This window comes from Phalangium opilio, unplaced genomic scaffold (genome assembly GCF_054372755.1).
Source record: "Phalangium opilio isolate 3A_F unplaced genomic scaffold, DU_Popi_V2 ptg000039l_1, whole genome shotgun sequence".
In the NCBI taxonomy this organism is placed as follows: domain Eukaryota; kingdom Metazoa; phylum Arthropoda; class Arachnida; order Opiliones; family Phalangiidae; genus Phalangium; species Phalangium opilio.
In genome coordinates this window covers 1000416-1013304 of record NW_028324162.1, presented here as the reverse complement: position 1 = coordinate 1013304, position 12889 = coordinate 1000416, and the positions used below count along the sequence as shown (strand labels likewise).

The 12889-nt window shown below is 34.4% G+C and overlaps 2 protein-coding genes across 2 annotated transcripts in view; both read left to right on the top strand.

The window, feature by feature from the left end:
- LOC149680966 (uncharacterized) overlaps window positions 1-12889 on the top strand; it is a 205378-nt gene that overhangs the window by 48500 nt on the left and 143989 nt on the right. The window lies entirely within an intron of this gene.
- LOC149680968 (uncharacterized) lies at window positions 9810-10274 on the top strand. The gene has a single exon (XM_089834475.1). It carries the CDS (start codon window positions 9810-9812, stop codon window positions 10272-10274), a length of 465 nt encoding a protein of 154 aa, XP_089690601.1.

Here is a 12889-nt window from a genome sequence, read left to right as displayed (position 1 = left end):
GGACCACACAAATCTCGAAGCAACAGGCCTGAGGGTGGATGTTTTGTCAACGTAAGGTTCTGCTCTTAAATTCGGTATATCTTTGATGTTTGGTCGATTGTGAGTTTCTTCAACTCTTACAACCCCTCCCCTTTTTTCAATTGGAAACTTCTAAAAGATAACACCTAGTTCTGTACACCATCTGTATATCATAAGCAACATTTTTATTAATCAATTACTATGCCACCGACCAATGCGAAAATAATATTTTACATCTTCTGTAATTCCATAAATATGCATGGGAAACAAGATGCCGGCCACTGTTAAGAAGGGGACCGGAAATTACGTACTCACCTCTTTTTTCTCAACCTGTCAATATTTGACTGAATATGTAGGCTTATAGTTTTGTAAGCTTATAACAAAGGATGCTTCTGTAGGAATAAATTTTTAAACATCATAATATAAAGTAAAAAGGATATTTTTTCAATTTTCATTTTAAAGTGCATTTGATTTAACCTATAGTAATTTCTTCCGTGCTTTCTAAGGGTTTTTCCTAGGTCGTGATTTTGTTATTAATTGACTTGGTGTACGTAACGAATAAAACCCAGCTCTGCTGTCTCTTCTTTAAAAGTATCGAAATTTGGTTTTAGTTGCATATGAAATTAAGACTTGTGTTATATTTAAATGCCTAGTTGCTACCGGGCTGATTAGAAGTTACCTATTCCGTAAACACGTTCAGGCAAGTTCTTTGGTGGGTGGTCGAACCATTTGTTATCATTGGAATTTATTTTGGGATTTATTGCTTTTTTAATTGTGTAGGCTGATCTCTCTCCTACACATTCATAGTGTTATTCATGACCGTGGGAAACTATAGGGTCATAGGTTAGCTTAAGGTAGAGTTGAAAGTAACATTTTGAAAAATGTACAATTGTTTTATGACCTGTTAGAGAAATTCGGAATGTTGTTATTTAGCAGACTTGAAGATAACAAAGGATATTTTGACAATGGAGAATCTCTAGAAACGCTTTAAACACCATGTTTTTTATTTATTACCCCAATAAAGTACTGTCCCTTATTTGCGGTGTTTATACCAAAATTCTATTTATAGGCCACTCTTTTCTTGACATTTTATTTCACATAAAAATCCATCGTTCTTTTGTTATAAAAATGGTAAACTGTTGACAGTTGTGTGTCAAAAACGCACAGTGAGAAAACATCTGGTGACTGATAAGCAATAGATCAGGCTATTGTTAAACAATTGAGGAATGTGGGCGTGTCTATTAAGAAATTTCGCTAGCTTAATGTAGCGTTTTTTTTGAAAATGTACAATGGTTCTTATGACCTGTTAGAGAAATTCGGAACGTTATTATTTATCATACGTGAAGATAACAAAGGATATTTTCACAATTGAGAAGCACTAGAAACGTTTTACGTACCATGTTTTTAATTTATTACTCCAATAAAATTGTCTCTTATTTGCAGTGTTTGTAACAAAATTCTATTTATAGGCCGCTCTTTTGTCGACATTTTTTATAACAAAAGCATATCCAGCGTTTTTTTTTGGTATAAAATCGGTAAAGTATTAACAGGCATGGGTCCGAAAGGCATTGTGAGAAAACATCTGGTGACTGCTAAGCAATAAAACAGGCTATTGTTAAACGATTGTGGAATGTGGGCTTGTCTTTTAAGAAATTTAGTATAAAAGGGGCCTAGGAAATGATCAAAATACACAGTCGATCTTCAAACACCGAAAGATTAACATGGATCCTGAAACTCTTCGTAGAACGTTGAACGAATTGACTATAAATAGACCCTGGCCGTTACGTTTAATATATGAGTTTTATTTTTACCTATGCGCCTATCTGCGACTAGATCCGTTGTACGGACCTCAGACTACACCACAACTCGTAGTACAGGATGACTTAGATGCTATTCAAGCTAGCTTCGACTTACGCGAGTATATGAAAACAGTTGCACGAGTACCAGAGGACTCTAATACCATAGAAGAATTGGAAAACTTAAGGAATCTAATTCCTAGTCCCTTAAGAACTGAATATGTAGATCGCCTAGCGAAACGACAAGAAGAAATTGAGCTGGCTATAAACGAAGAAGCTCAAATCGCCGATTTCAACAGCTCGCAATATGACAAAGAGATTTTTAGACGCAAAAGATCAAGGACCACCCGTAGAGGAGACACTCTTGAACGTTACCTTACCGAGGGAGAACGGTTCTGAAGAGACGATTTTTGACGAAGAAATTGATGTACAATGGGGAGCAAAAGCCCAAGACCCGCCCACACCCATTGACAACCTACCTTCTTGCGAGATACTAGGACAAAGTGAGACATTTTACGAACATTTTAATATGTATGGTCGAGAGGTAGTTCTTAGAATTACTGAAGACCCCATAGCTAGTGTATGTACCGTAAGGAAATGCGTTCTTAGAAAGTACAGGCCTACAGATTACGTCCAAATTACTTTAAATAGTGCGGCAAATATTTGCAGATCCGAACTAGAATTATCTTTTAGAAGAGCAGATCAAGTCGACACTCATATTCTTTTTGACCAGCTTAGTGTTATGATTTATGATGACGAAATGGAATAATTTTTCCTAGGTCCTATTAAACTGATTTTTAGCATTGTAAGAATACCAGTGGGCAATGGACGCTCTGTAGCCCTAGGGATTAAACCTATTAATCTATTCTGTAAAGATAGACGAGGTATTGTACGTATAGTCAATTCTGATAACCTGTGTTTAGCCAGATGCCTTTGTGTGGCTATAGCGCATAGAGCTTATGCTGATGATACAATCGAAGACAAGATTATAAAGACCCATTACGAATCAATATCTTAATCTAGAGATGAGAACAAAATGCAGAAAGAAGCTGCTTTAGAACTATGTCTTAAGGCAGGAGTCAGGGCTAGTGAGTGTGGGACGGCTGAGTTTTTTGAAAGATTCAAAGTTTATTTAAGTCAGTATTCGATTTTCGTGTACAAATTCGAAAATAGCGTTCCTCTCGGTATTTTAGGCGAAAACGATCTCGATGAAACTGGGCCCCGTCTATTTTTATTGAGTGAAACTAACCATTATAACGTTATTACAAATTTAAAACCCCTCTTCAACCAAGAACTATTCTGCGAAAAGTGCCTTATCACTTATTGGCGAATACAATCGCATAAATGTAATGACTTTTGCTTTAGTTGCATGAGACCCACTATATGCCAAGGTCCCAAGATAGCTTGTGTGTTTTGTTTACGAAAATTCTTAGGCGATGACTGCTATCAAAGCCACTTAGCATCTTCCAGCAATAAAAAGTCCCTATGTGAACGTCTTTTTCACTGTAAAGACTGTTTAAATATTATTGATTTTTCCCGAAGAACTGAGATGCATACGTGCGGAAAGACATATTGTCAGGTCTGTAAGAAATATCAGCCGAGCAAACACGTGTTATATCCAGGTTATCACAGACAAACCGCTGAAAGTTCCCTCCGTTAAGAAACCTAGACCTAATCAGCCTAACCTTATGTACATTTTCTTTGACGTGGAATGTATAGAAACTAAGGTTAGTCAGGAAAGGTTAGGAGCTTACGAACACCAGGCGAGCATTGTATAGATGACCGGTCCCTAAATTTTTACTGTATTATGTGTAATCAGTTTGGTAAGCGTAAACAACAATTTTCAGGCGGTAAGCCTATAGCTTTTTTTTAGATTATTTAATGCAATTGCATGCCGTTAGAAACGTCATCATACTGTCTCACTATGGCAGCAATTATGATGATCAATTACTAATTCGAGAAATCATTAATAGAGATGAAAAACTCGTTCCGTCTTTGAAAATTAACGGAACTCGAATTTTAGAAATGAAATTGTTTAACTTGCTATTTCTGGATTCTTATAATTTCATTCCTGTAGCCTTAGCAAATTTTCCTGCTATTTTTGACATATCAGACGCCGCTAAACGGTATTTTCCACATTTTTTATTCAATTTAATAGAACATAAATTCGATGTAAATAGGCAGGATGAAACCAACTATGTTAGAGAAAGTAATCTCCCCCCTATCGAAGCTTATGGTTGTCAATATTTTACAAGGAAAAATTTAGATGCCTTCTTAAAATGGCATAGCTCCGAAGATAGTGAAGGTCGCGGTTTCGACTTCTTGAAGGAACTCAATTATTATTGTGAAAACGATACAGTTTTACTATTCCTTGGATGTTTAACTTTCCGTACGCTACTCTTTAAAGTAACTGGCGTAGATCCATTTAATTGTGGAGCAATTACTCTTCCCGGCGTTTGCTCTTATGTATTTCGCCGAAATTATCTTAAACCCGATACTATAGGTATCATACCTGCTAATTACTATAGACTTAGCGAAAATCAGTCAATAGGGGCTATAGAATGGCTGGAGTGGACAGCGCACAAACGAAATATATCGATCCAATCTTCCTTTAGAGGTAGAGAAACCAGAATTCAAAAACTTAGAGTAGACGGATTTTGCGAAATCAACCAGGAAATATTTGAATATTGGGGGTGTTTCTACCACGGGTGTAAAATACACTTTCCTTTAAACAGAAACAAGCCTTTGCACGGAGACCCTGCACAGACTTTGAATTCTAGATATATTAGAAGCATGAACATGTTAGCCAAATTTGAATCCCTCAATTATAAAGTAAATGTAAAATGGGAGTGCGACTGGCAGAAAGAAAAAGCTAATAAACCCGAAATAATCGAATTCTTAAAATGTAATGACATTAAGCCTAAAATAGTAAAAAGATTGGACCCCCGTGATGCATTCTTCGGAGGAAGATGTTGCGCTACAAAACTATACCATGAAACAACAGGATCAGAGCGTATTCATTACGTCGATTTCACAAGTTTATACCCTTTCATTAACAAAACCTCCAAGATACCTTCAGGCCATCCTGAAATAATATTAGTTAACATTCCTGACATATTTTCGTTTGATGGACTTCTTAAATGTGACGTCTTACCGGCTCAAAACCTAATTCATCCTGTTTTGCCTGCCCGTATTAATGGAAAATTAACATTTCCGTTGTGCTACACATGTTGTAAAACCCAGTTTCAAGGTGATTGCGAACATACTCCTGAACAAAGAGAATTACGAGGCACATGGGTAGTCGACGAGTTACGTCATGCAGTAGAGAATGGCTACACAATCACACGAATGTACGAGGCTTGGTCATACAAAGTGACGCAATACGACCCCGAAACAAAGCAGGGAGGGTTATTTAAAGATTACGTTAATACCTTTTTAGAGTACAAAACCAAAGCCAGTGGCTTCCCGGCAGATTGTCAGACTCAAGAAGATAAAGAGAACTATATCAAAAACTTTAAAGACGAAGAGGGTGTAGAACTAGATATCACTAAAGTAGAGAAAAATGAGGGTCTAAGATGCCTTAGCAAACTTATGCTTAACTCTTTTTGGGGTAAATTCGGCCAAAAAACAAGACACACCTCTACATAACTAATCAAAGATGCCCACAAATTATACGGCTTAATATTAAATCCTGATATAGAGATTAAAAGTCTATTAACAATTAACGAAAACACCGTACTTGTATAGTGCGAACACATTATCGAAAACGAGATTGTGCACAAACACACAAACGTAGTTATCGCTTGTTACACAACAGCTATGGCCCGATTACATTTACTAAAACATCTTGAAAAGGTCGGAGAGCTTTGTTTTTATTATTACACGGATAGTTTAGTGTACCTCTCGCCAGACGGCGCTCATTTGCTACCGACAGGTGATTATTTAGGGGAGCTCAAAAATGAATTAGAACCTTATGGGCAAGACGCTTATATTTGTGAGTGGGGGAGTGCTGGACCCAAGAACTATTCTATGGACATTCTAGACCCTAAAACCGGGAAAAAACTAACATTATCAAAGTTAAAGGATTTTATTTAAACGCCTCTACTGAAAATTATATAAATTTTGAAACAATGAAGAAACTACTGGGAGTAAACAATGAACTCAGTTCAAGTCCCTATTGGCCCTAAAATCTGACGTCTACAAGATCATACTCTGATCACGATCAACCAGACCAAAACATATCAGGTCGTAGTGGATAAAGTTAGAATAATATCTGATTATAAAACTACCCCATACGGTTATATTAACTAGAATCTTTGACATTTTCCACATACGTTATTTGTATATATTTCAGATACCAAGTATCAGTAGTTTAATTAGTATTTGAAGTATTATTTATAGTAATATTAACGTATTTCAACTAGTAACATGTAACAATATTTTAAAGAATACGCAACGTTTTTGGTCATATTTTTTTGCATTGAGTAAGCTTTTTAATTAATATATATTAGCACTTTAGTCAATAAGTATTGAATTGTTTTGTATAAGTGTAATTTTTATTTTTCGATGATAATTATAGTAACGTTTTTTAGTAATATTTCGATATTTTTATCCGTAATCTTATATCAGTATTTTAGCGTGTATAGCGCGTCAGAAAAAAATATATTTTTTCGTCAAGCCTGTGAACCTTTTAGTTTAATTACTAGCCTAATATTTGTACTAAAATCGTATAATAACCATTGTAGCCTTCAAATCCTATTAAAAGTAGTATTGCTATATTTTCTATGAAGGTACAAGGGTATATATGTACTTAATAATCTCGCATGCAGTAATATTGTTCTATTTTCTATGATGGTATATATGTGCTTAATCATCTTGTTCTACGATTTTTTGAAGTTGTATTAATTTTGCATTTTAGTGAATTTGTTTGTTATCAAAACCATTGTAATTCGTATTTTTTAATGATGTTTTTCAGTAATGATTTCGAATTTTAACTGTATATAAATATTTTAGCGCGTATGAAAATATATATTTTTCAGTCAATCCTATGACGATTTTTAATTTAATAACTAGTATTGTGCTTATTTGCCATGTATTCTATGTAACCAGTATTTTCAAATGTTTTTTAGTAATATTTCGCATTTTAACTTCTAATCAACTACCGAACAGTGCAAAAACTGTTGTAATACCACGTTTATGCTATTAAAATGTACTATTGTTCTAACCCTGTATCTCGTTTACTGACTATAACACCCTACTGTAGTACCGCGTCGTAACTTAATTTGTAATGTCAATGTAAACCATATCTCAATTAAAACTGGTTCTTTAATATAACATAAGCATACATGGCGACCTCAAAATCATACAAAGAACATTACCGGCAGGGTAGGTGCAGAAAGGGTCTACTGAACCTATAGAATTACCAAGAAATCATCCACTAAATGTATACAATAGCCTAAAGATGCACCAAAATAATAACACTATGGACGATGAATGCCTTCAACAAGTCACATGACGTCATACCAAAACACAAAAAAAAATTCAAATTTCCCGCCAAGAACATCACGTGACACGTGACGTTGTCAATTCCTCCCATCCCCCCACTCCCTCAGGCATGATACACACTTGGCAAATAGTAATAATCAACCATGACAATGGTTATGCCCCCCACCCCTCAAGCACGGCACAACCTAGAGGAAAGACATAGATAGAAAAGAGGGGCAACAAATGGGGTGAGGGTAAACGCCTAGGGCTCCATATATGGAGTGAGATGGCTAAAAATCAGTGTGAATCGTGTGAGGAAGAATTAGCAATTGGAAAAGAATCAATAGATTGTAAAGGGTGTGGTGCGTCATTCCATGTGCAATGTACAAGTATTAAAACCCCGGAAAATCTGCGAAAATTAGGATCCAAAAAGAGTACTTGGGTCTGCGTGCAGTGTAAACAACAAGCTGTGGGAGTATCAGATAAAGATGGTGGCACGGCAAACACGGAAAATCGTGGTGAGTCTTCTCTACTTATGTCCAAGATCAATGATATATGCCAGAAGCTTAATAAATTAGATGACATAGAACTAAAGATGAAAGACTTTGAAAGAAGTGTAGAATTTTGCTCAAATAAGATAGACGATTTTGTCAATCAATTGAAAGATGTACGGGAAAACCAAATTAGCCTAGAAAACGAGAATCAAATGTTAAAAAACAAAGTCGTCGAAATAGACAAAAAATTAATGAATGTAGATTCTAAGCTAAACTTTTTAGAGCAAGATAAGTTAAAATCATATATAGAAATTAATGGAATTCCTCAGACAATTAATGAAGACCTGAGTACATTGGTATCTGAAATAGGAAGAATTATTGAAGTAGAGTTTAACAAAAAGTCTATAATTGACTGTTACAGAGTAATTAAGAAACTGAATCTAGAAAATAACAATAAAGCAACTCCGGGAAATATAGTAGTTAAATTTAAAAATGAAGATATAAAAGCAGCTTGGATTGCCGCCTTCAAAATTAAGCGTAAAGAAGGCTTGTACTTGAAACCTTTCTATATTAATGAACAACTATCAGGGTATAACAAAAAATTGTTGTATGAAGCTAAGATCTACGCGGCTAAAGAAAAAATTAAATATGTCTGGGCCTCTGCGGGTTGTATTTTTATGCGCAAGGATGACGGTATAAAAGCAACTAAGATAAGAAATCTACATGACCTAGCTTAAAACTATGATATTTCTATTACATTTAAACTTTTGTTTCGTTTTTTAAGATTAAAAACCACATGTTTGATTTAATTAAAACTCTCAATAATAATATAAATAAAAAACCAAACCAATTAATATTAACAGATATTACAAGTTGTAGGACTACACTAAAAACAAAAGGCCTAAAAATAATGCAATTTAATATTAGAAGTATTGGTAAAAATTTCGATGAATTTTGTGTTTTTTATGATGAACTAAAAGTAGATTTAGATATAATAATTTTTTCTGAATGTTGGCTCAAGGGCACACAAATTGACCTCTACAGTTTAAATGGATACAGTAGAATAAATACGACAGAATTTGTCAATCGCAGTGATGGCATAATGATATTTATTAAGAAAGGTTTACGGTTTAAATACTCAGAAACAAGGCTGAGTGAAACTAATTCCATAAAACTGGACATAATGGATTCTACAAATATCGATAGAGTAGTTTGTAACCTAATAGTGATTTATAGGTCTCCGAGTACTGATATGAGACCTTTCCTTTTGGCATTAGAGAATGAACTACGTGGACTATATCGAGAAAATTGTATAATTGTGGGGGATATAAACATAAATACCTTAGATGAGGAAATAAGTAGCGAATACGTTAATATTTTGTGTAATTACGGTTCTATACCATTCATATATAGCCCAACTAGAGGCAATTCATGTCTAGACCATATTTACCTTAAGAGATCTGAAGATATTAACTTAAATAGCACTTTTTCAATTATATTCGACACTTATATAACCGATCATAAGATAACGTTCCTAAACCTAGAGTTTTCTAACAAATGGAAACCTTACGATCCCAAGTTGGATGTGAAGAACTTTAAAAAAATAACCGAAGCAAAGCTGAAAATGTTACTGGGTTTTGAGGACTGGTCTGAAATAATGAACTGTGAGGATACTGACAAGGCTACTGATAGATTTATGGAGAATTTGAAATTCTATATTAATCTAGCTCAAATTACTATTCCCAGTAAGAATCCAAGTAACCACAAAGCACGGATTTTAAAACCCTGTATCACTCTAGGGTTATTTAACTGTATGAAAAAGCGCGATGACCTACAAAGACAATTACAAAAACAACCTTTCAATATAAATCTTAAAATTAAATGTAAAACATATAGAAACAAGTTAACGTTAATTCTGAGAAGAGTAAAGTCCGAATTCTATCAGAAAAAGTTAAATTCGGTTAAATCAGACGTGTCAAAAACCTGGAAAATAATAAATGAAATAACGTCTAAAACAATGAAAGATAATAATCAGCTCAATGATCTAAGTTTTAAAACATCGAACGGAACTATTATTGCAAAAGAGGAACCGGGGAAAATTGCAAATGAATTCAATAGTTACTTTGCAAAAATAGGTATAAACATGGCCAATAAAATCAAAAACCCAGATGGAAATTTTCAATGTCAGACTAAAACATTATTAGAGTCTATCTTCCTGGATCCAGTAACCCCAACAGAAACTGTGGGGTATATACATGATTTGAATAATAATGCCTCTCCGGGGTATGATGGTATTAGCGTTAAAATCCTGAAAAGTATAGGACCGTGTATAGCTACACCATTAACTTACCTATTAAACTTAAGTCTTTCACAGGGAAAATTTCCTCAAGTTTTAAAAACTGCCATAATAACCCCGATTTATAAAGCTGGGGAAAAGGAGTTATTTACGAATTATAGACCAATACAGAATTTGATGTTTTGACGATAAGAGAATTATATATAAAAACTGTACTGGTAGACTTGTATAAATGTAGGAAAAATTATTCCATGTTATATACCCATGAGCACTGCACTAGAATGCAAGATTCTCTTAACTTCCAAATCCCCAAGTTTCGAAAGGCAAGCAGCCAACGAAATGTTACATTTCATGGGCCTAAAATATTTAACTATCTAAATACAACAATTAAAGTTGAACATAATCTAAATCGATATAAAGTGGAGATACAAAATTGGTTAAAAACAAAATATTCTATAATAGCTAATTGGTTTGGTTGGTAAATAACTTATTACATTTCGTTAAAAGAAAAAAGGAAAAAAAGGAAAAAAAAAAATATCCGTCCGAAAAATAACATGTTATAAGCATGTACGCCTTCTGCGCTCAAGCATTTTGCTTAAGCAGAACGTGGCGTATTGTACATTCAATATAAAAATTCCATATTGTAAATCCGATTGATAAAAGTACAAGCAAAAATAAAATAATAATAATAATAATAATAATAATATGCCGCCTTTATACGGACATCTTGTCCGTATACTGGCAGCCATACTCTCTGACGCTATTTGTTGAATTAAGCGACCTCAAAAATGCTATGTAGTTTAATTTCTATCAATGTCGTTTTTAATGAAAGCGTTTTAAATCCAGTTTTACTGCCTTGGAAACGCCACTTTTTGGTTAAGTTAGGTCAGTAATACTTTACAAATCACTTAACAATGTTACGCCTTTTCCAAAACATTGATGTTTATCTTCATTGACTTTTCAAATAATATGCCTTTTCCAAAAAATTACTCTCTTGTTAGGTTTGGTTAGGAGGACGTTTCTTCCTCTTTGGAGCGGTTATGCACTTCAAGTATATTAAATTGGCTGGCTTAAAGTATTTCATGATGAATATAACATAAAAAAATCAATATTAGCCATTGGTTTTATTATGTCATATTTGGCTGATTTATTGCCATTTTGTTCTTACAATCCTTTGTTTTAAAATAATAATTCAGAAAATGTTTGGATCTAGTGTTCATTTTACGTAGGCCTTAAATTGATTTAAGTTAAATGAATTTTTGCTAGCAAAGAACAAATCTTTGCGTTGCCCGGATTTTATTTATTTAAATTCCATCGGGAAAATTCCGAAGTGCGGATTTTTCGGTGCAATGGGAGTGTTCCATTTGGAATCCAATCCCAAAAGTGTGGGATTTTCGGTCGAATGGCATTGGGTTCGGTTGATTGGGATTCGGCGCAACGCTACTGAAGCTGCAGGCTTTACAAATGTTACCTTTTATTAGCATGAGTCAATATCACACAGAACAGACCGTAAAGTCGGTAATGAGTATAGTGGTTTGGAATTCCTAGCACGCTTTGAAGTCAATCACCATACTAGCAAAAGAGCGGTCGAAGAAGAAGTTATCTAGCCCTTAGGGCTGACGATTACCTAAAATGGCAAGACCATGCGTGTACTAAATGAATCCGATTTTTTCAAAAAGAAGTCCTTTCCGACGACGCTATACTTCACATGGAGCGCACGCTAAACTGGCGTAACGTAATAACCGAACACAACAAAATCCTCACTTGTTACGGCACCGTTATCATCATCAGCGATGGGAGGTAAATGTTTGGGTGGGCATTCTTGGAAACCGAATTATAGCACCCTCGTTGCTCGATGAGAACATTACTGGAGACATTTACTTGGACTTCCTTCGTCATCTGTTTAGTGCTTGCAATTTCCTGGACCGTAGTATTGAAGAGTGCCTCCACATTGTGATTAATGGTTTATTTAATAAACATTGTTATTCATGGTTTATTTACTAAACATTGTGATTAATGGTTTATTTTATAAACATTGTGATTAATGACTTATTTACTAAACATTGTGATTAATGATTTACTTACTAAACATTGTGATTAATGATTTATTTACTAAACATCGCGATTAGTTTGGTTAATGCCAACGGTGCTTAGAGCCGATTCAATTATGGATGTTATTAAGAAGTCTACCCAGTCAACCGAATACAATTGGAACGAATCCCATTCGTCCGAAAATTTCTAGCCCAATGGCGGTTTTCTATTAAAAATGAATATTTTCCCATTCAATCGAATCCCATTGGAACGAATTCCCTTCAACCAAAAGTTTGAAGCTAGTATACTAGTTTATTTGATTTCGAAGTGGTCTGCGTCCCACCGTGGTCTAGTGGTAAAGCGTCGGATCGCCACGCAGAAAATCTTCGTTCGAATCTCCAACAGGAAGGTGAGTTTACCAAAATCAAATTATAAGTATTATTCTGAATAATTGAATTTAATTTCCTTGCTGGTGCTAAATTTAGAAGGCGAATTTATATTTCAGCAGTATTAAGGATTTCACAACGAGAAATATAGCATTGTTAGGTTGAGTTACAAATTGGATGTTATAGCTGCGGTACTTTTGTAACCACTTTAACTCAAAAATCGAATTAAATTTACAATTAATCAGTAAATAATAACGAAATACCTTAAATTAACACTATAAAGATAATATTAGCCCTTTAAACTTAAACCTATCCCTTTAAAATAAACTGAAAAGAAATTCTTTCGTACAATAGATGAGGAACTAGCCCCTCAATGTTGACACA